At 39.6% G+C, this 23,545-nt stretch overlaps 2 protein-coding genes and 2 pseudogenes across 6 annotated transcripts; 1 reads left to right on the top strand and 3 right to left on the bottom strand.

The window, feature by feature from the left end:
* The first annotated feature begins 658 nt into the window (after positions 1-658).
* Positions 659-3,230, top strand: LOC143879475 (uncharacterized). 2 transcript variants are annotated; one of them, XM_077381879.1, is made up of 3 exons: positions 659-1,073; positions 2,536-2,582; positions 2,690-3,230. In XM_077381879.1, the coding sequence occupies exons 1-3, from the start codon at positions 936-938 to the stop codon at positions 3,042-3,044; spliced, it is 540 nt and encodes a 179-aa protein (XP_077237994.1). In that variant the 5' UTR covers positions 659-935; the 3' UTR covers positions 3,045-3,230. The 2 variants fall into 2 exon arrangements, with proteins under 2 accessions (XP_077237994.1, XP_077237993.1); XM_077381878.1 differs by having other exon boundaries at positions 667-1,073; positions 2,524-2,582.
* Positions 3,231-16,367: 13,137 nt separating this feature from the next.
* LOC143879474 (triphosphate tunnel metalloenzyme 3 pseudogene) lies at positions 16,368-17,782 on the bottom strand (annotated as a pseudogene).
* A 1,307-nt stretch (positions 17,783-19,089) lies between these two features.
* Positions 19,090-21,111, bottom strand: LOC143878158 (SNF1-related protein kinase regulatory subunit gamma-1-like; annotated as a pseudogene). Its single transcript, XR_013250884.1, has 4 exons — positions 21,094-21,111; positions 20,455-20,552; positions 20,085-20,353; positions 19,090-19,481 (listed from the first exon to the last, which is right to left on the bottom strand). The product of XR_013250884.1 is annotated as an SNF1-related protein kinase regulatory subunit gamma-1-like (transcript).
* On the bottom strand, positions 20,642-23,545 carry LOC143878286 (zinc finger BED domain-containing protein RICESLEEPER 1-like). 3 transcript variants are annotated; one of them, XM_077380589.1, is made up of 4 exons: positions 22,107-23,545; positions 21,709-22,021; positions 21,458-21,577; positions 20,642-21,325 (listed from the first exon to the last, which is right to left on the bottom strand). In XM_077380589.1, the coding sequence occupies exons 1-3, from the start codon at positions 22,686-22,688 to the stop codon at positions 21,486-21,488; spliced, it is 987 nt and encodes a 328-aa protein (XP_077236704.1). In that variant the 5' UTR covers positions 22,689-23,545; the 3' UTR covers positions 20,642-21,325; positions 21,458-21,485. The 3 variants fall into 3 exon arrangements, with proteins under 3 accessions (XP_077236704.1, XP_077236705.1, XP_077236703.1); XM_077380590.1 differs by having other exon boundaries at positions 20,642-21,341; positions 21,482-21,577; XM_077380588.1 differs by having other exon boundaries at positions 21,482-21,577.

Below are 23,545 nucleotides of genomic sequence, written 5' to 3'. Positions count from 1 at the left end.
AACAAAATTTGTTTGATATTTTACCAAAGAAAATAAAGTTATTGGCAAGCTCATTGAATTGGGCAATTGGGAGAGATTCTATAGCTGCCATAAGATATTAAGATGTACAAAGAAGGGATTTGCTAGGGACCATCACAGAAGGCATTTCGCGAATGGGCTGTGAGAGCAGCCACAGAGGCTCACTTTTCAGCAGATTTTGTCCTTATTCATTGAATTAATCTGAGGTGGCTGCTCTCACATGCAACAGCCCATCCCTGAAATGCCTTCTGCAATGATTGCTAGCAAATCCCTTTAAAGGATAATTGCAAAATTTTATTTTCTATATATTTTTTAGGGATTTCATAGGCATTTGACACCTGGCTATTGCACAAGAGAACAACCACCTCAAAAGAATGATCTGAATAAGACAAAATCTGCTGAAAAGTGAGCTTAAGTGGCTGCTGTCTCGTGCAACAGCTGGCCGTGAAATGCCTTTCTAAGAAAATCCCTAGCAAATCCATTATTTTTTTTCTTTTCTTTTTTTACATTTTGAATATTTTTTCATGGAAATTTTTATTTTCTATAATTTACTTTCTTCCTATTCAAAATTTACCCACACGACATGAGATTTATTTACATCGGTACGGGGTCTAACTCAATAGCTTGTACCCCACTTGAATGCAGTTAATAACCTCAAAACCCTAAACTGGGGCGAGGGAAATCATTCAAAACCCTAAAAAGATATTCTCCTTTTAGCCCCCTCGCGAAGTTACGAAAAGAACCCTAACCCTAACCCGAGTTCACCCGTCCCAAGCGTTCTACACTCCACTGTAATATCGCGATAGAGCGAGCAGCCTAGCAGCAACCAAGAGCTTCTCTGTCTCTTCCTCCTTTATTTCTCTATATATATTTTTTCGTTTCCAAGGTTTTTATTTAGGGTTTTTATCTGTATTACAATGGAGATTGAGGGTTTTTCCAGAAATGGTTCCAATGATGTGGTTGTTTTGGAGAGGATGCTCTGTTCAGTTATGAAATCTGTTGTGGTGGAGACTGTTCTTGTTGCTAGTAAATCTGTTCTGTGGCTTTTGTTAGCGGTATGGGTTTCATTCAAGCTCTGTTTTTTCTATATTTATTGTTCAGTTCCTCTTTTTTTCATTTGGGTTTTTCTGTAAGGCTATTTCTTTAATGGGGTTTGAAGATTTTAAAGTTTTTTTTTTTTGGTTGGATTGCCTACTTTTATTTTGGGGTTTTTGGATTTTTTTTTAGGTTGCTATGGTTTTAAAACTTGGGTTTCTGTTCTGGATTTTAGGTTTTGTTTATTTATTATTTATTTAGGGTTTGTATAGCAAGATATCTATAGAACTAGGGTTTGGAATAGGGTTTTCCCAATGTTTTTTCTTTTCGAAATATTATTTCTCTGGCTATATTGAAGTCTTAAATCTGGGATATTTGATGTGGGTTTCTGTCATGTTATGAATGGGGAAAGAAACTCTCTTACCTCTGAAGATTTTTGCTTTGGTTTTAGGGTTTATGAGAAGCTATGACTTTGCTTTAGCTTTCTCTATGGCTCATATAGGGCTCAATGCTGAATTTTGTGGTTATTTGAAAGATTGGATTTTCAGTTGGAGAGACTTAAAAGGTCAGGTTACCCATAGAAGATTCAAAGACTAGGGTTTTTGATGATGGTTCAGGCTCTAGGCTGGATTTGGTGGTTATTTCAAAGATGGCTTTTTCAGCTAGAGAGACTTAAAAAGCCTAGGTTACCCATAGAAGCATCAAATGCTAGGGTTTTTGAGGATGGGTCTTGCTTCATTTTTGCTTGAAATTTGTACATCCAATGGAAATATGTTTTGTTGCCATATTACATGGTTAGTGTACTACAATCACTGCTAGAAAATCTTCTGTGCTGTTTCAATAGGCGGTTTGTAACTTGAATCAATTTTTTTTTTATTCTTATGATTTCTGTATAGCTATTGCTTCATATTTTAGCAAGCATGACCTGATTTTAGGATTTATAGTTATTATTTATGACACTATTATGATTTTCCACTATTACTGTAAGTCAATTAGAACATTTCATATGGTTCTGACTGTTGTTGGGAGAAAGAATGTAGATTTTAAGGAGGATGGAGGTTGACGGGAGGGAAGGCTATGTGTTGATTATTTACCTCTGTTTTAATTATATTGGATAAAGGGTTGTCATTGCCATTTTCATGTTTTTTTTTTTTGGCCCTGTTTGTTTTAGATTATGACAACCGATTTTGGAGTCTCCAACCGATTATTGGACCGAGAATTGCACTAAATTTGAGTCCAATAATCGGTTGAGGACCCCACAATCGGTTATCATAAACAGGGCCTTAGGAGTAGTTGGCTAGTTTTATCTTGCTGGGTTAGTAATCTTTCTATATTGTTGGTTTCTGTATATTTGACGGAATTTTGGAGTCAGGAGAACCCATTAGTCTCATTTTTGTTCTCTATCAACTCAGATACTATTTAATGTCATAATTTTATTCTTTTTACCCACATGAACTAAGTTTGTTTCAGATGGGCTTGCAGTCTAATGAAATGTGTGTCTTGCCGAAGGAGGCCGACATAATTGAGGGGTATGATCCTCTTTCTTGCTTTCCTTTCTTCATATTTAGATATAGGAAATCTCAAATCTACGAGTATAAGTCTACCTCAACTGATGATACTTGCCCCTCTTCCACAGAGATATTCCAGCTATACTCGGCCAAAGCACACCCAAAGTTTCTCCTGAGAATAAGGATGATGGTGAGACGGACGATGATGATGAGGATGACGATGATGATGGGGTTGATGATCAAGATGACGATGGGGGTGAGGATGACTTATCAGGTGATGAAGGGAACGTCAATGGTGAAGATCCGGAGGATACACCGGAGGCAAATGGCGAGGAAGGGAGCGAGGATGATGATGACGATGATGACGACGACGACGATGACGATGATGATGATGGGGAAGACGAGGATGATGATGAGGAAGACGATGAGGATGAGGATGAGGAAGAAGAGGTTCCTCAGCCACCTTCCAAGAAAAGAAAGTGAGTATGGTAGGTTCTTTTGTCCTTTTGTAGGTTCTTTTGTCATTTGGTAGGGCTAAGGTAGGAGTGAAAAGTTGTTGTTGGCTTGATAAAGTAGAGGAAAATTGCCTAGTTGTGAATTAACTATCTCTTCATATATGACTTTAATTATCATATCATGGAATGAAGGGGCGTTTAACTTTTTGATGAATGCTGATTCCTTCCCTTCTTTTTGGTCTTGAATGCCTGATAGATTGGTATTAACTGTTATCATTATTTAAAGTGGGTATTCTGCCTTCATTAAGGCTTCTACTAACTAGTTACAGGCCTTGATTTTTTTAAGTTATGCTTGTTCTCTTAAAATGGGTGGGTTTTTCTTAAATGTGTGTGAAGGTATACACAGGCTATTAGGTCTGCAACTCAAGCCTAATTATGAGTATGGTTTCTAGAGATTGTTACTGCTTGCTTTGTTTTCAAGGCATGGATGGACAAGGCATATATGTAGTGTGAAATTTTATTCCATTATATTTACTTTTTAAGCTTCTTGCATGTATTCAAATTAGATATCATGAGCTACAACAATCTCATTCTTTTTATATTTTAACCTTCCATATTTTTTCTCCCATATTTAAAGTAATTAGAGATATAAAGTAACCAATGAGAACTTCTCCAATATTTTTTCTCGTAGAAACATTACTCATGGAAGTGTTCTTTTACATGTTAACCTTCTTTGACATGTAGCAAGTGTGATCAAATTCTTTTTATTTAAAGTTGATATTCATACCTTGCTTGTTTTAATATTTATGTGCCTTTTAGTCTTCTCTGATTAGCCGCCAACAGTTGTGTAGCTGTTGGTTTAAAATAAAAGAGTTGGGTGTTTTTATCAAAACAAGGGTGTGGGATATCAGTCTCTACAAGGGGGTGATTGCTGATTCCTTCTACTTTCAGGTCTTTAGTATGGTAGAAAAGCTCAGAATATACAATATTAACTGTCATCATAATTTAAAGTGTGTATTCTGGCTTCAACTACTTAAAAAGTAAGTGTCTTCTACTTCTAAAAAAGTAACAAGCCTTGATGTTGAAAGTTAATTGGGTTCTCTTAAATGGGTGTGAAGGACAAATTATATGCAAGCCTTGTACTGCTGCAGCTGTAGGGTATTGCTAGAATTGTTTTGGTTGAATTGCAGTTCTCTTTAATAACTTTGACCTTAGGGGTTAAGCCTATTGGAGTATGGTTTTTAGAGATTATCACTGCTTGTTTTGAAGGCATGGAGGGACAGGGCATACATGTATGTAGTGTGACATTTTTATTCCGGTATCTATACTTTTTAAGCTTCTTGCATATATTCAAATTAGATACCATGAGCTGCAACCTTCTTGGAGGAAACCAATGAGAACTATTCAATTTTTATTCCGATATCTATTACTTTTTTAAAGCTGGTATTCTTACCTCTCTTGTTTTTTTATATTTGTGTGCCTATTAGTCCTCCCTGGAAAAGGGAACTCCCACTGTGTAGAGCATATGCTCTGCCTAGCATTCCCAGCCCGTGCTGTGCATATGCAATGGGCGTAAATGGTGGACCCCACCCATTAAAACATAGGTTGATGATTTTCCTTGAAGAGGGGGAAATTTCTTGATTTTGGAAAAATAATCTCCATGGCTAATGGGTTTGCAAAATGCTGAAAATTTTATTTTCTATGAAAAAAATATCGAGGTGAAAAATTTCCATATAAAAAAACTAATGACAAGAAAAAAAACTTGTGTATGATATCATAGATTGATACTCTCTTTTTTTTTCTTGTTTCTTTATTTATTTATTTTTTGGAAGAGATCTGGATTCGATAACCGATAAATTAGTTTAGTGCAATTTCTACCTTACCAATTTGGCTTAAGAGATCTGCTTTTACATTCTCAAACATGAGGAATGCTAAACTGAGGAGCGCCCTTGCATAAATCAGCTGAAAGGGCATCCTCATCGGCGCAACAAAGAATAATCTTGCTGACATGCCTGAATTTAAGGGTGACTAGAGACGGTGGGCCCCATTTTTTAAATCGGACAACCATGGGCCATTCTGCACGTGATACTTGTCATTATGTTTATGTGGCTAAGCTATAACCATGGTTTTAAATTTCGACCGAAATCCGAAATTTAGGGTTTCAGCCCGGACCGACACCGAAACGGTATTTTATTTCATCCGAACTTCCAGAATTTCACCCAAAAAACTGTTCTCTAATTTATTTAATATTTTACCGAAATTTCAACCAAAATTTCTGAAATTTGGTATCGAATAAAATATTGTTTTTAACATTTTGCCGGATTTCCAAAATTTTGATTTAGGTGGGGTCGGAAACCGAAATATAAAACCATGGCTGTAAGTGTAACCATTGTTCACGAGGACGGTTACACCCTCTATCCCTATGACTTTGTTCACTTCTTTTCCCTGGTGCTGTTTTCCCTGGAAAACAGCCCTTTTTTTCCCTGACAAGACAAAATTTCTATGTTCAATTTTTTTCCGGGGAAAACTATTATCATATGTGGAATTTCTTATTTAAAGGCTAAAAATGACGTGGAAATTGACTTTTTCCCTGTTACTTGAGATTTGCTTTCCGATTAAATATATCGGAAAGAGGCTTTCCATGGAAAACGAAGCCTTTTCCTCTTCATTCCTTTCCCTTCTACCATGTAACCTGGAAAGGAAAGGAAAATGAAATCCTTTCATTTTCCTTTCCTTTCCGGGGAAAAGAAGTGAACAGAGCCTATTTGAATTTCTATCTTCTCTTTTCGCTTTTACACTTATAAGTTGAAGTCACATTTTAGATTGGGTAAGGTATTATATACTGAGGAATATTTCATTATATTGAGACTCAACTTAGTCCATTCCAACCCTAACATCCCAAAATGCGCGTTTTTTGTTCACTTCTTTATGTAGTTTTTGACAATCCATGTCCAAGAACAAAAGATACAGTATTAGATGTTAGGATTGGGCGTTTTCTGTCTTTTGTGGTCCACTGGCGGTCAAAATCAAGGACCATCAAGTGGACGGTCAGATTGATCACATGTGGGAACCACTATGCCGTGGTGGGAGCACCTCATTGTATTACAATGACAGCATAATACATGTATATGATGTGATCCCAACCATTGATATAGTGAGCAGGTTCCATCCTGAAAGGAGATCATCCAGTAAAAGCAAACTTGTTTTCAAAGTTCTCTAAACATAAAATCAATGGTCATCTGCCCCCCTATAATTTTTTGAGAGGGATAATGATTATTATTAATAGAGGACATTAAGGAACTTACAGAGAGGGATAATGATTATTATTAATAGAATACATTAGGGAAATTATAGCATTCAATTGATGGGTCGGATGATGGAATTGGCTCGATGAAGAAATTGCATTTGTCAAGTCGGGTGTTGTAGACGAAATCATTCTTTCCATTCCACCAGGGCAGTAGGATTTGATTTCGTAACTGAAAAGAGACTAAAGGCCAGAGTAAAAGAGGCCACTAGAAGCCCTTGATTTAACTAGATGATCAGCCAGATCATCGGTGCTTCTAGGAATACGCAAAAAAGATATAGTTCTGTACAAACTCAGGTCTCTAATCCCATCAATGAACTTGGCTAATCCCCATGGGCCATCACTGGACACTAGGTGGAAACCCCATCCTAGGAACATCTTCGAACTCAACATCAATGGTTGCTCCATTGGCAACCTAAGCAGGGTAGGGATTGCTGGCATTTTAAAGAATTGAACGAGTCACTCTCCACCTCAAGGTTGCCCTCCACCTGACTAAAGAAAACATACAAACAGCGATGAGGAGCACGTGCCTCAGCTTTAGTAGAGTAGATGATATCTCCCCTCTGAATTCTTAAAATGCCTGCAATCCCTACCCTGCCTAGGTTGCCAATGGGGCAACCAGTGATGTCTAGTTCGAAGATGTTCCTAGGATGGGGTTTCCACCTAGCTACTACTTTTGTTTTGGGGATGCTTCTAGTCAAAATCAAATGTCAATTTCCTAATGATGTTGTCCACCGTATGGCCCATGAAAAACTGGTGTTGATGAGACCAAGATGTCGGTGTAAATCAAAACTTACCATGCCAACCATCTTAAGGTAGATCTTTATCCTCAAAAATTCAAGAATTTAACCCATACGGTTGTGGCTCTTTAGCTTAAAGTCATGGGTAGGGCTTACCCGATGCGCGTGGTTTACGAGTGATTGTGTGCATCCGTAGGGAATAGTCCCCCGCCCTAAAAATTGGGGTGGGGATACCCTATGTCATAAAAAAAATTCAAGAATTTCCCACCTTCTAAGGGGCCGTTTGGATACGGGATTTTAGGAACCTGGATTTCCTCAAAATTGTACATGGAGATGAGAGTAGAAAGAAACCAGCCGTCGTTTTTTTATTTCTCACCCTTCTTTCCAGCAACAAGAGAGCAGCAGATCACCCCATGTTTCCAGGTTTTAGAAATCGAGGATGCGGGAGAGATTTCTAAAACCTGGTTTTCTTACTTAAAATCCAAGAAACACTGTCAGCCCAGCATGCATAAGCTTATCATGAACCCTCTTTCACACTGTTTTTCAACCTAAAACCTGGTTTCTAAAATCCGCATGTCCAAACGGCCCCTAAATGATCCATAAAACCGCAACAGGTGTGAGTTGCAGAATATCAAACCCAAGGAGCCCAAACCTGTCTCTCCAAAATACCTCTCCATCCAAATGATCCATCGTTTATCCTCATATTTCTTTCTATAGATGAGGAAGTAAGATGGGTTATAAAAGATTGACTCCAGGATAAGTACTAACAATGTGGAAGAGGGTAAGACGGTTCGATCGATATATAACTACATCCAAAATTACGTCTGTCTCTCTCATATTCTTTTTGGATAATCAAGTATTAATAGTAAGAATACCTCCTTGAGATCTCTTTTATTAGACTACCCATACTCTCTCCTACGAAAAGGCAAATAGGAATCAGCGTGAAAGATAAGTGGTTATATACTCTGGGTTTCCTTATTTCCAGCTCTCTTGCATTTTCTCCACTTTCTACTTGAGTCTCAGACTTCTCATATTGAACCGAACAAATATCCTCTTAACACATTAGAAATCTGTCCCTTGAATTTTGGCTTTTTTCTTCATGAAAATGGCAAAACTACCTCCCATGTGGCATGTGGCATGTGGCATTTAGGGATTTGTTAGGTTACACCATCGGTTCCACTCTCGATCTCCAGAGTATCACTTTCTTTCTGCTGCTGGAGATGATGATGAGAAAGGATATTTGGGAGGAGATAGACAGAGAGAGATTAGGAGATAAAGTCACGAGAGAGAGAGAGGGTGAGTATGAAGAGAGAGAACGAGAGGAAAGGTTTGAGAGAGTCGGGGACCTCACGGGTCACTTTTTTTTTTATAATATATTATAGAGGGTGGACCCCACAGTTCTTCTTCTCTCTCTTTTTTTTAAAATTTATTTACATGAATAGAGGGTACTCTTGGGTATAAATATAGCTTTGGGTAGCCTTCCCAAGCATCACTACTGAGAGCGCTAGCATCGTGAGCTCCTCCAACACTTTGCACCGTTCTTTTCATTCACAAATTGTGACAAACATGGCCATCGCCATTTGGGACACATGTACATAGTAGGACCATTGATTTGATTGCCCATTACTAGCCACAACAAGCATGATCCAATTCTGATGCACCAAATGATCATCCCAACTTTGAAGAATAAAAAACATCAATGGTGAAGCTCCCTCAGCACAGATTCCTTGATCGGCCGAGGTGAATCCAGGCGGCCCCGTCTCTCTCAAACATGTAAGCGAAGGTTTCGTCCCCATCTTCTTTTGCATATACGCCATTCGGCCGGGGATGGAGTAAGTCATTCATGGGACTCCGAAAGGGGAGCCTGTAAATGAGTTCCATGTTTACCTCTTGGAATTGCTAGAAGGAAATGATAGCAGAGAAGCCTGTCAGGAAACTTGCTCTCATTAGGCTTCTAATATGCTATTCCTTGTGCTTCTAGCACCCTTCTTTTAACAAATTCATCGCCATCTCCCCATCATTTCACGTTTTGGCAGTTGCATGTACACAGCAAGGTATATGCCCCTCTATGGTAGGGCTCTAATTCAAGCTGAATCTTCCCAAGTTCTTCCTGGTACTCGACATATACATGATTTCTACAAGTCCCAACAGGAGCACCTGGAAAGCGAGACTTCCACACCAAAGAAGGTCCCAACAACTAGGGGCGCGAGAATGACCAGGGCGCCATGTGGGATCATGTCTTTGATGGAGGCAATGGTGGAGATCTTAACAAAGATAGCATAGTCAAGTTTAGTAATTCCTTCCGTTAGACCCGGTATTGTGTTGAATTGCTGGCGACCTCCTCCGTCATTTTTCAGGAAAGCACTACCCAGGGTCTTCATGGTCAAGGCTGGAAAATCATGGCACCCACAACCAACCCAATAGAAGTGCTCGGAGTCGGAACTTTCAGTTTCAATCTTGTAACTACCCTTGAATATCTGTCTTTGTTTCAGTAGTAGTTTACAGTCCCTATCCTTCTTTCTGTCCAGTCCGCAGTAGTCGTTTAGGTTTCATAAGATAGTGATTACTTGAATCCGTTAAGAAATGCTCCTCACTGGAAAGAAGAACTTGCCGGCTGTAGCTTTAGTTGAACTTCCAGAGTGATAGATCGGTTACTACTCTGCCACCGTTGACGAGTCTACTTAACGAAAGAGAAAAGGGAACTGGGATAATGGGACTTGCGTCGCTTTCCATTGGTGGTATGGTATCAGTCAAGCATATGACAGATGTCTTTATCAATCGCTTTCGGAAGAGACTTTCTCTCTGAGAAAAGTTAAGAAAGACCTTTTTGGCAAGCAAGCACTCCCAACTATTATCTGTTATAACGGTATATAGGTAGGCAAAAGCACCACATCTTGGTCCACGAGCTACTAAATGAAATTGTCAGACGACTGACAAAGGTACTAAAAAGTGCCAAAACACAAGAGCCACACTTGGTAAATCCCTCTCCTCTACCCTAGTTCCCCATGGTGTTTTGTTTTTCCTTCGAAGTGGTCGTCTAATAGGACTTTTGTGTGGGGCGTGGACTCTCCATGGCCCCACTTTTTTTTATTTGGCCATTTACAGGTTATACTCATGCGGGCCATGAGTAGTACAATGAATAGAATATTTGATTTTGTTTATGCCGTTCACAGTTTATGAGTAGCACAAATTTTTTTTCGTGCCGTTCACAGTTTATACTCGAACCGGCCAGGAGTATCATGCAATTTAGGCTCGTGTGACATGGAGCGTCACGCTCCTAGGGATAGTATCTTTTGAGGTACTTTCCGTTGAAGGGTCCGAGGAGAAGCCCGTCAGGAGTGATGAGGAGGTAGGCACCACTACTGTAGACTTCCTTCACTACGTGTGGCCCATCCCACTTTGAATCGAACTTCTTGCCTGAGCGTTGAGAAAGAATGATGGGTCGTCTTACCGCGAGAATCAACTCTCCTTCTTGAAACGTTCTTGGTCAGACTCTCTTGTTGAAGGCTCGGGACAAGCGTGCTTGGTAGTAATCAATCCATTGTTGTGCTTGCAACCTCTTCTCGTCCAATGCCTCAAGTTCAGCGAGTCGTAACTTGACGTTGTCATCTTCAGTGAGACCCTCTTGGCTGGCAATCCGTAGAGATGGGATTTGGAGTTCCACTGGAAGAACCGCTTCAACTCCATACACCAAAGAGTAGGGCGTGAACCCCGTGGCATTTCGACATGAAATGTGATATGCCCACAGTGCTTCGTCAATTTGCTCATGCCAGTCCCTCTTTGACTTAGAAACAACCTTCTCAAGCAACTTGCAGAGGGTCTTGTTGAACGCCTCCACCAGGCCGTCGGCAGGTGCATTGTACTTGGTGGAGTTCCTTGTCTTGATCTCGAATTTAAGGCAGAGTTGGTTCATCAAGCTATTCTTGAAAGCTTTCCCATTATCAGTGGTGATAAAGCGAGGGATGCCATATCGGAAGATGATGTGATTCTTGATGAACTGGACAACAGTCTCCTTCTTTACCTCCTTAAGAGGGACGGCTTCGGCCCATTTGGAGAAGAAGTCAGTAGCCGCCAAGATGTAAAGATGTTGCTTCGAAGATTTAGGCAATGGACAAACCACGTCGAGCCCCAGTTGCCAAATGGCCACGATGCCACTGTAGGATGGAGCGGCTCAGGAGGTTGTCGTATGTAGTCCCCGTGAAAATGACAAGGCTTGCATCTCTTACCGAACTCCATTGCATCTTTTACCATCGTGGGCCAATAGTACCCCATCCTCTTTACTTGGTCATGAAGCTTTAGTCCTGACTGGTGAGCCCCACATACACCGGAGTGAGCTTGCTGCAAGACTTCATCGACTTCTCCTTCTCCCAGACATGTCAAGAGGGTTCCATTGAATGAGCATCGATAGAGCTGGTCCTTGTGATAGAAGAAACGAGGAGCATGACGACGAATTTCTGTCTTGTGCTTGGGGTCTTCTGGAAGCTTTCCATGCTCTAAGAAGTCAATGAGGGGTTGTCTTCAATCTTCAATTTCAGTGTTGAAGACAAAGACACTCTATTTGTTCCTCAACCTCGATGGGGGGAGGAGGTGTCGACAAGGCCCATATTTAACATACGGAAACCACCGTCGTCTCATCTGGAGGTAAGGCCATCGTGGCGGCCAAGTTAGTGAGAGCGTCAGCTTGTTTGGTCTCATGTCTTGGAATGTGCCCAATCGTGATGTCGTCGTACTGTCCCATGAGTTGTGTAGTACGACAATGGTAAGGCACGAGGTGTGGCTTGCGCACATCATACTTCGTCAGGAGTTGGTTGATGACAAGCTTGGATTCTCCATATACTTTGAGTTGAGGGACCTTCATCTCTAAGCCCATCTCCAAGGCGATGATGAGGGCTTGGTATTCAGCGACATTGTTTGAGCACTTATGAGTGAGGACGAATGAGAAAGGCAAAATATCCTTTTGTGGGGTGACAAAGAAAACCCCAGGACCTGCTCCGTCTCTTCGAGCAGCCCCGTCAAAGAAGACTTTCCATCATGGCAGAAGGTCCACAACGAAGACTTCTTCATCCAGGAGATCTTCATGTAACTCCCAATCAGCTGGAATCGGGTGATCAGTTAAGAAGTCTGCCAGTGCTTGTCCTTTGACGGCCTTTTGTGGGACATAAATGATGTCGAACTCCGAGAGAAGTAATGCCCATTTAGCTAGTCTCCCAGATAGTACTGGTCTTAACATGATGTACTTCAAGAGATCGGCTCTCGAGATAAGGTGGACTGTGCACGCCAAGATGTAATGTTAGAGTTTCTTTGTCGTGAATATGAGAGCAAGGCACATCTTCTCGATTGGAGAATAGTTCAACTCGGCTCCCACCATAGTTCGACTCAGGTCGTAGAGGGCATTTTCCTTCCCCTCATCATTGGTTTGAGCAAGAAGGGCACCTAGGGATCTGTCCTGCGCTGCAATATAGAGGATCAATGGCTTCCCTGGGATTGGCATAGCTAAGACAAGAGGCTTGAGGAGGTATTCCTTTATGCTGCAGAAGGCGTTCTCACAGGCTTTGTCCCACTCGAATGGCACACCTTTCTTCATCAGCCTGGTAACAAGAACTTCCCACCATCTAAATGATCCATAAAACTGCAACAGGTGTCAGTTGCAGAGCATCAAACCCAAGAAGCCCAAACCTGTCTGTCCAAAATATCTCTCCATCCAAATAATCCATCATTTATCCTCATATTCTTTCTTTAGATGAGGAAGTAAGATGGGTTATAAAAGATTGACTACGGGATAAGTACTAAAAATGTGGAAGAGGGTTTGATCCATATATGACTACATCCAAAATTACGTCTCTGTCTCTCTCATGTTCTTTTTGGATCATCAAGCATTAATAGTAAGAATACCTTGAGATCTCTTTTATTAGACTCCCCATACTCTCTCCTAATAAAAGACAAATAGGAATCAGCATGAAAGATAAATGGTTATATAATCTGGGTTTCCTTATTTTACATTTTCTCCTTTTTCTACTTGAGTCTCAGACTTCCCAAATTCCACACATTTGGGATTTAGAAGGATTTGAATGATTTCCTTTCAAGTATAACCAAAGACGTGCTAGAGCATACTAAACTCACGAACTGAAGAAGCCTACCCCAAACAAACCAGGTTCATAATGAAGGTAACTAACCACAAACTGCAAAATGAACCAAGTGAACTGATGAACCAGGTAACACAGATACAGAACATCATCCTCCCCCAAAACCATAAGAATATGTTATGCTTCCATCGGTTTCCTAATATTACATAATACATATTCATGGATAGTCAGGAAACATCAAAACATTAGGTTTGCAACTTGGGTTGGGTCAGGTTGAGGGCAACCCTAGCCCAACCCGAGAAAGCATTTCCTCAACCCTAACCCGACCCAACCAAAGCCTTGGGTCGAGGATGGTCAACCTTAACCCAACCTGCCTATAAATCTCTCAACCCTAACCCGACCCGTCTGATCCATCTAACCCTTTTTTTTCCAAATTGGGTCAGGTGGAGTTGGATTGGGTTTGGGTTAGCCTAGAGCAAAAGCAGAAAAAAAAAACAAACAAACACAGACACACACAGACACACACAATAAAATTAGAAGACAATTTTTTTTAAACGGTACCAATATAGAATGCTTTGTCTGTTTTTTTTAATGGCAACGAAATGTTTCATCTGTTTTGGACAAAACAACAAAAATGATAACTAAACATGACAGCAACATAAAAGCATAAATGCAACATAAAGATAATCCCCTTGGTTTCATAGATATATCAAATTGCCAATGAGGGAATCATAGTGCTCACATCTCTAGTTGTCAATTTCATTCCGTTTGGATTTAATTTCAAGAAATTTACCTTCTAATTACAGACCCGTGGACAGAACCACAGCCTCACTCCACAACTCGCTTAAATTTCCCACCATCTTTGACTCCTTTAACCCAACCAACTCGAATCTAAAAGGCATTGATCGCAGGACCAAGGTTTTAAATTCCGGTTTCGGGTTCAGTCGTCACGCAAATGGAAACATTTCGGTTTCGATGGAAATGTTGTAAAATAAAGGAAATGCATGGAAACATATGCAAATGATCAAAGTTTTTAATCTTTAAAAAAGCATGTGCAAATGATGAAATTTTAAGATGGAACTTTGTGAAATGCTAGAATAAACGCAAATACATACGTAAAAATCATCACATAAGCAACAAAACCATCCATAATGGCTTAATCACATCGAACACCGAGTGACATGCATTGTCGCGCATATCTAGAATAGTATATTCAATACAAAAGTATAAGAAATTACAATGACCAGTCTCCTCTCTAAGAACCCCAACCGAATGTAAATAGACTCAATACGATAGAGTTACGACGTATTATTTGTCCATGCCGATTTGACATCGCATGCACAAGATGTGCAGTTCAATGATGTTGCCTACCAAATATCATTCTATGCAGTAATGAAATGAAAAGGAAATAATAACATCTTTCCATTTTTTTTTGTCATTCCGACCATTTGGGCCGAATTTTGGGAGTTTTGGTCAAATTTTGAGACTTTCGGTCAAATTTCGGGAATTCCGGTCAAAATTTTGGAGAAAAAAAATGATATAAAAGGAAATCATTTAAATTTCGTTTTGGTGGGGATGGAAGTGGAAACATTTTGATCATTTCAGGGAAATTTCTGGGAATGGTTCTATATTGGTTTAAGAAGAGCTACCTAAAGGATGGTGCGGAATTCTTAGCACCAAGCCAAGCAAAACAGAAAAGATCGATTCTACTAATCAAGGGGGTCGCATAGTGACTCGAGCACCAATAAAATGAATACCAACCAAGGGCCTGTCTTCCTGCAAAGTTGGAGAAAGCTTCCATGTTGGAAGTAATCCTCACCCTAGCCTCTCATGAATGAACCATATCACATCGATGTCCCCTCCAATGCACCAAGGGAATAGCCAACGACCTCTAATGATGTCCAATTCTGTCCACATCTTACCTCTGAGGTCCATACTCATTGCACCATGCGCAGAAGATCCACTTTAAGTCGTCAAGACCAACATGAACAATCAGTCAAGGAGAATTCCCCAAACCTTCCTTTATAGTTACTCCCTTGCCAATACTTCAGGATGTTGCACTCAAAGCATTGCAAAAGATTAAACTAGTGACTTCCATCCTCTTACACAATGAAAACAATGTTTTGGATGGTGAGTTTTGAGTTCATTCACAGTACTGCATCTAATCTTTCTTTTTTTCTCTTTTTGTTGACATCTTTCAGTTCCTTCCTAACAAACCAAAAATGCCCACGATATCCAACAACAAACCAAAAAAAATGTGGACGTAAATGGATCTAAACTTTGAAAAGCAGGGTGATATAAATCCCAGATCCATGAATTACTAAAGAACAATTACCATATCAAAGAAACACTTATTTATACCTAAACAATTTTAATCGATTGTCTAGAGCCAATCAATCACTACCAAAGTCAAATTGCCAATTATTTATACATCATCTTCCTCACAGAAGATCCACTTTTAGTAGTCAAGATCATCATGAACAATCAGTCAAGGAGAATTCCCCAAACCTTCCTTAATAGTTACCCCCTTGCCAATACTTTGAGATGTTGCACTCAACGCATTCAGAAAGATTAAACTAGTGACTTTCGTTCTTATCTAAAGGGTGGTGAAGAATTCTTAGCCCCAAGCCAAGCAAAACAAAAAAAAAGATCAATTCTACTAATCAAGGGGGTAGCATGGTGACTCGAGCACCAATAAAAGGAAGATCAATCAAAGGCATGTCTTCCTACAAAGTCGGAGAAAGCATCCATGTTGGAAGTAATCCTCGACCTACCCTCTCATGAATAAACCAAGTCACATTGAAGTCCGCTCCAATGCACCAAGGGAATAGCAAACGACCTCAAATGAAGTCCAGTTGTGTCTACATCCTGCCTCTAAGGTCTGTACTGATTGGAAAGCAGTGTTGAGAAGATCCACTTTAAGCTGTCTGAGATCCTCATGAAGAGCCATTCACTAAGGATTTCCCAATTGCCAATACTTTGAGATGTTGCACTCAAAGCATTGCAAAAGATTAAACTAGTGACTTCCATTCTCTTACACAATGAAAACAATGTTTTGGATGGTGAGTTTTGAGTTCATTCACAGTATTGTACTTATCTTCTTTTTTTTCTCTTTTTGTTGATCTCTTTCAGTTACTTCGTAACATACCAAAAATGCCCATGATATCCAACAACAAACCAAAACAAATTTGGACGTAAATGAATCTTAACTTTAAAAATCAGAGTGATATAAATCTCGGACCAATTAATTAGTAAAGAAAAATTACCATATCAAAGGAACACTTATTTATACCTAAACAATTTTTATCGATTGTCGATTGTCTAGAGCCAATCAACCACTACCAAAGTCAAATTGTCTATGAAAAGAAACAAAGCAAAGAAACAAATGCAAATATCTCTTACTCAGGTAGCTTCCCAGATCGAAAGACCGCAAATTTCGAAAGCTTCGAATACGAATACGGTATCCCATTCCCCGTCAAAAACTCCTCGAGCTTTTTCTTGACCATCTCCGGATCGGCGCTCTCACATTCAATCTCATAACTCGTTCCGAAATCATACTGCGACTCATCCAGCTCCAGCTTGAGCCCCTCCCAATCATACACTGCCCTAACATTCCGAAACCCTCCCCAAACACACAAAACTCTTATCCCCACACCCAAATTCGTCCCTCGCCCTCTTCAAAATCCTGTTTGAATTGATCACGGATCCAAATCGCAAAGGCTCAGAGACACAGGCTCGTGCAATTGAGGGATCTATTGGTTCCTCGTCTTCCTCTACGCGGCTTATGCCGCCGATGAGTGTGGCTTTGGCTTTGAGGGAGACTACGCAGAGGGAGTCGCCATCGTAGAATCGGAGGCGAAGGATGGCGAATTTGGAAGAGAGTTCGGATGAAGTGCCGTCGAAGAAGATGTTTTCTTGGAGGTGGGTTTTGAGGTGGAATGGGGAGAGGAGATCGGAGACTTTCTGGTGGGCGGCGGAGTCCGGGAGGCGGAGCTTGACCTCGACTTCCATTTATTCTCTATTTTTCTTTTTCTTTTATAAGTTGTCTAGGGTTTTGAATGGAGAGAGAAGGGGAGAGTTAGGGTTAGGTTTTTGAATGAAGGAGGAAGAAGAAGAAGAAAAGGAGAGTTAGGGTTAGGGTTTGAATTAAGGGGGAGGAAGAAGAAGAGGAGAATTAGGGTTAGGGTTAGGGTTTTGAATGAACGAGGAGGAAGAAGAAGAGGACGAGAATTAGGGTTAGGGTTTTGAATGAAGGAGGAGGAAGAGGAGAGTTAGGGTTAGGGTTTTGAATGAACGAGGAGGAAGAAAAGGAGAATTAGGATTAGGGTTTTGAATGAAGGGGAAAAAAGAAGAAGAGGAGAGTTAGGGTTAGGGTTAGGGTTAGGGTTTTTATTGGTGGGTGAGGCCAATGCGTTGGGCTTTGGTAGAAGGGTCTTTGGGGCGATCTAATTGTTGAAGGAGAGAAATGGTGGGGTTAGTGGAAGTGGTGGTTTTGGAAGCAAGAGAACGCCTTCGTGCTTCTTCAATATCTTCCTTATCCTCTACCCTCACCTCCAATTTGCTTGGCTTCCGTCGCATCATCTTTCTCCCTCTCTCTTCAGTCTTCACGATGGGTGGTGCGGATACTAATTTGTACCAGTAGATGTGCGTATGTTTTTAAACGGGTATAAGTACAATGGGGTCCACTTGTTCACTGATCCAGACCGTTTATATGTGAGGCTTTACCATGGATGATGGGGATGGCCATACTAATCCGTTCAGTTAAATTCATTGCTTTAACAAGAGTTCTTAAATTCATTCTTAATCTCTCTCTTTTCTTTTCTTTTCTTTTTTAATTCAAATGAATATCAACATACACGATGGCCTTACCTCTTTTCTTTTCTTTTCTTTTCTTTTCTTTTCTTAATCTGACTTAATTATCACATCTTAGGCTCTGTTCGTTTTAGATTGTTCCAAATGATTGTGAGTAAGGCCCTGTTCGTTTGGGTTGTGACTAGACCTGGCAAACAGGTGGGCCGGGCCGGGTCGGGTCAACCAGCAGGTGATGCGGGTGCGGGTCACACGGGTCGGGTCAGGAAATGACCCGCATTTTTGCAGGTCAGAATTTACGTGACCCGCGCGGCCTGCGGGTGGGCCGGGTCAACCCGCGGGTCACCCGCAAATTCAAACAGTGGTTAAATTTAAACGATTTTTTTAATTTAGGAAAATGTTAAAACTTAAAAGTAGGGTATGGCCGGCACCGTGGGATGATCCAAACCGTCCATTAGATGGCCCACAGCCTAAATAGGTTGTGCCCCAAAAATCATTTCAATAGGTTGATCCCAACCCTCCAATCTATAGAGGGTTAGGATCAAGTGATCAACCCTCTAACATTCAGATCGGAGGGTTGGGATCAAATACAGGTCTTTCAAACACGCAGTTAAAATCAAAAGTTAGAAATTTTCTAGCCCCTCTCAAGGGCATTCAAATGGAGAGTCCTCGGATTTAGTATCCATCAGCTTCTAGTAAAGTATATGGCTCGTAGGTTCCATGCAGACGGATACACATCCAGGTCTTACAAGAACGCAATAAACCATATTGGCTTAATCAAAGGCAAAAGTGAGTAATGTTAAATGAATTCAATCCATGTGTTACATGGAAAGTGTTATCAAAAGTTCTTCAAGAATCAAATTGACGTTCAATTTCAGAGGATTGCTTCTACATTCATGTTTCATTGAGAAATAGTAAAAAAAAATGATCATTTCTTTAGAAGTGATTCCCACTCCACTCCTCACATTTGGAGTAGCATGAATTATTTCATAAGCATCTGGATGTGGGCCCAAAATGCCCTTTTAATTGCAATTTGGGCCATCTTTCAGACAGATTTGCATTTTATGTCTGATCAAACATGGTGGAGATTATGTTTAAATTAGTTCAAGTAAACCCAAAATGCAATTTAGGTGCAATTTAGACCTTGTTACGCCATCACTTGACAGCTCCCTTGCTAATTACAACTGATCCACTAATGCAATTATGCGGCTAAGGTAAAAGAGCGTCAACTTCGTCAAGTGAACGATGACATGGGGGAGTGCTGAAACTATGGGGAAAACAGCCACTTAGGTCTACCACTAATGCAATTTTGTGTGTTGAGAAAGACAACAGCACTGAAAGAACGGATAAAATAAAAGCACAGACCTGTAGTCATTATATATTTTAGGTGCGGTTAGAAGGAACTGAAAATCTCTGATGCTTATATTGCCAACTGACTTCATTCCACCGCATTCCACCACTGGAAGCCCACCAATACCCTTTTCTCTCAACAGTTTAAATGCCTGCAAAACAGGCTCATCCTCGCTCACCTGAAACAAAAGAACAAGAAATTGAGAACTATTGTGATTAAAACTTCAACCCCAACATTACAAGGAAGTAAGAAAAAGAAAGGAAAATGCAAAAACTGAACAACAAAGGCCTAAACTCATTGAGGCAAAAAATAAAAAAATTCCAAGCCTTCCTTTTCTACTCCTACCCTAGCCAGGCGGTCAACCACACTATTCGCTGATCTCCTAATGTGCATAAAATGACAGATGATCCTTTAATTTTATCTAGAATCTCTCAACACACTGCAGAGCTTTAATGTTCAAAAGTATCCTGGTGGTATTTTTCATATTCTTTAAAGAATCAATAATCAATAATAAGATGCAAGATAATAGAGGATGAGAAATGATACAGCCATTCAAAAAAACTGAATGAGAAATGATATCCCAATGTACCAGCCATTTTAATGTGCTCTGATATGCTGAAATGGTTGTTGCAGTCAATGGGGCTTCTGAGATGTCATGAAGTCAGAAGTGGTCCACTGATTGCACCAACCATGTTAGCCCGTTGGAGCAGATCAACGATTAACGCACTGGGATAGCTTTCTTCATTGACAATTCCACTAAATGAAACAGATAGTAGAAAACCTTCACTAATTGATTGGGCTTCATGATAGGAAGGCCCAGTTCTGAAAGTTTCTTTGTGCCCCAGTTTTCAAACCAAGGAAGTCCAACACATTCTGCCAGCATGTGAACAACGGCAGATTGTGTGATGATGTTGTCAATTTTCCCTCCACCTAGATCAACCACAGGAAGGCTCTTCATTCTGTACGGATAGAAGCAAAAGCATGGTAAGAAACGAGTCAGAACTCTGCACAGGAAGAAATGGGGCCCAGCGGAATGATCCTGAGATGTCTCGAACATGTATAATGTCATGTAACATGTCAAAACCAGAAAATCACGAAATCAATAATATAATCATATTTAATAAACTTATTGAGTCTGTCATGGAAGAAAAGCAACCTTGGTATTCTTATAGAAGTCGGATGAAGTCAGAACTTCAAAAAAGCTTCCACCCATTGATCCGGTCATCATACCAAGAGCTACAACTTCAGACTGCACGGAAAAAACAAATAGGTTTATTTTTTTCAGTTTTCATGCAGGAACAAATAGATGCAGTCATCAGGTAAGTGCCAAGAAGATTAGCAGGCCAAATGGTTTGCCATTATTCAATATAGAGGGTAGTCAACCTCTATACATAGATCGATTTGCATATTGATCTTCTTAGAAGGGAGATCAGCCTCTTGACCAAACCTATCACTCACAAATGTTCCTCATCCACACATCATGCCCATAGAGTGCTCTAGTAAAACATATATACAGTATTTAGTCTATCATTTCCCAAACTTAGATACCTAAAAATATAAATTCAAAAGTATGGGGAGCATGCTCTAATGGGATCCTGGAGATACATTGATACCAACCTGCAGAAATGATCCTCACATCATGCCCATAGAGTTTATGCAAAGCTCTTAACAATCACATGGAGATATACAGTATTTCCCCTCAAAGGAATACAAGAACAATCCAATGTTAAGAAATGAACCAAAGAATCTCATTTTACAACATAAATTAGAAAAATGCTTTGGGAACTAACCTTTTTATTCTTAACCATCCAAACATCATAGAAACATAATTGCCATTAAATCCATAAGCAAAACATCATAGAACCTTTTCCCAAAAGAAACATCATAGAAACATAATCCCCATTAAATCTAAAACATCATAGAATAGTCCAAGAAATATTAATAACAAAAACGTCTTGCATTTGCTTGCTTCTATGCTTTAGAGTTGTGACAGTTGTCTCCCAACTCCGGTGAAGAAGGCTCCTGCAATGAATAGAAACTATATGAAATCAATGAATATAAACTATACCAAATCAATGAAAAGTTAACTATTGGAAAATATTGAATAGAAACTATAACAAATCAATGAATAGAAACAATGAATAAAAACTTTACCAAATCAATTAATAGAAACTATACCAAATCAAATGACATTAGTGTTAGTTGATCCTCTTGATTCCAAAGGAGAAACCTTGGATAATGGTACTACGAGTTGTTCATCCGTAGGATCTTCACCTACATGTAGCAAATGTAAGTAATTAAATATCATAGGATCTTCATCTAGTAATTATTAGTAGTCGTAAATGTTTCAAAAAATATTAGTAGTTCTATGGACTATGGTAGGTAAACTAAATATTAAAACTTACATTGATCTTGATAACCAAATAACCAATTGCGAGTGCAAATTACGGCTTCGGTATTTTCCGGTCTTAGCGAACTTCTATATTTGGTGAGAACTTTAGCTCCAATGCTAAAGGCCGATTCCGTTGCAACGGTAGTTATTGGCACACTCATGAGATCACGTGCCTTCTTTGAGAGAATAGGATATCTACCAGCGTTGTCTTTCCAATACTCTAAAACATTCAACTTTTGTTTATGATCAAACTTTGTCTCCTCCAAGTAGAGGTCTAATTCGGATTTCTTGGAGGTACAAAATTCACTCTCATAGTAATCGAATTCCTAAATCATTTAAACATCAACTATATTAGATATACTTCTTAAAAAATTAAATACAATAAGAATATTTAAAAAAAGTGTAACTTACACTAAAGTCATCATCAATGCAAACGTCGCCACTAGTCATAGCTGAAGCGTGATTCGAAGTGTCCACAGAAAATTGAGAAACATATTCTTCAAAGAGTAAATTCATAGCCGCTAGGACACATGCCACCTTTTCTTTGTATGTGTTGTCATTAATCTTCTTATAGCAAAATTCTACAACATTCATCTTGTACCGAGGGTCAAGAATAGCAGCCATAGCGAGCACAACACTGTAAGACTCCCAATATTTTTCAAACTTTGTGATCATTTCATCTGACATGCTACTAATTACAACATCTTCGCTTTCCTTCTCTTCAAGTAAACGAATTTGAATTTTCCACACACATTGGAAATATAAGTTTGCCGTTGGGTAATCGGAACCCGATAAAAGCATTGTAATGTCATAAAACGGCTTCAGCATTTTGCAAATTTCCTCCCCCCTTGTCCGTTCATCAATTGATGGACAATAGTTGTACCCTGGTTCTATCATAGCATAACGTTGAAATGCAAGACGATACTTGATGGCACTTTCAAGCATTAAAAATGTGGCATTCCGTCTAGTCGATACATCCATCCGCAAACTCATGGAGTGTCTCACTCCAACTTGTTCACAACACTCAGCAAATTTTATTATTCTACGCTCAGATCCCTTAACATATTTCACACTTTCTCTAATCTTCTTTATGGCTACATTAGCAATCTTCAAACCATCTTGGATAATTAGGTTTAAGATATGGGCAGAACATCGAACATGAAAAAAATCACCCTTACATAACAAGGCATCTTGCACAATAAGTTGGTTTTTTTAAATTTCTTGCATGCTATCATTGCTAGATGCGTTGTCTAAAGTAAGAGAAAAAAATTTCTTCTCAATTCCTCAATCCTTAAGAAATTGAAATACTTTATCTGCCATAAGAACACCGTTGTGTGGGCGAGGAAAGTGACAAAAATTAATAATTTTACTATGCAACCTCCAATTGTCATCCACGTAATGTGCCCTAAGACAAATATACCCTCAGTTGTGATTGATGACCATACATCCGAAGTGAGACATATCCTACTTGAAACTTTCCCCAAAGCAACCATAAGCTTCTCTTTCTCTCCCTTGTATATTTTCAAACAGTCGGATTAAGCGGTGTTCCTACAATAGGGTTTTACATCTTGATTCAGATAGATGTGAAGATCCCTAGTGCCTTCATGTTCTACCATGGAAAATGGATAATTATGTTTCATAATGGATATTGCCACTTTCTCATGATAAGTCTCTTGACTTATTCTTTTGCCACGCAAGGATGCATCATAACCTATATGCATTTGATTTGCATCCTTATGGGAGCGTCCAATACATTTTCCAACAGTTTTTGGGCATTTCTTGCACTTTGCTCTATCTTTTACATTCTCATCCTTATATGTTACAAACTCATCCCAAATACGAGATTTGCG

Source organism: Tasmannia lanceolata, unplaced genomic scaffold, assembly GCF_043159265.1.
Source record: "Tasmannia lanceolata isolate RefF3 unplaced genomic scaffold, GAP_Taslan_0.1 ptg000006l, whole genome shotgun sequence".
NCBI lineage: Eukaryota > Viridiplantae > Streptophyta > Magnoliopsida > Canellales > Winteraceae > Tasmannia > Tasmannia lanceolata.
This window is presented reverse-complemented; position numbering and strand designations above follow the sequence as displayed.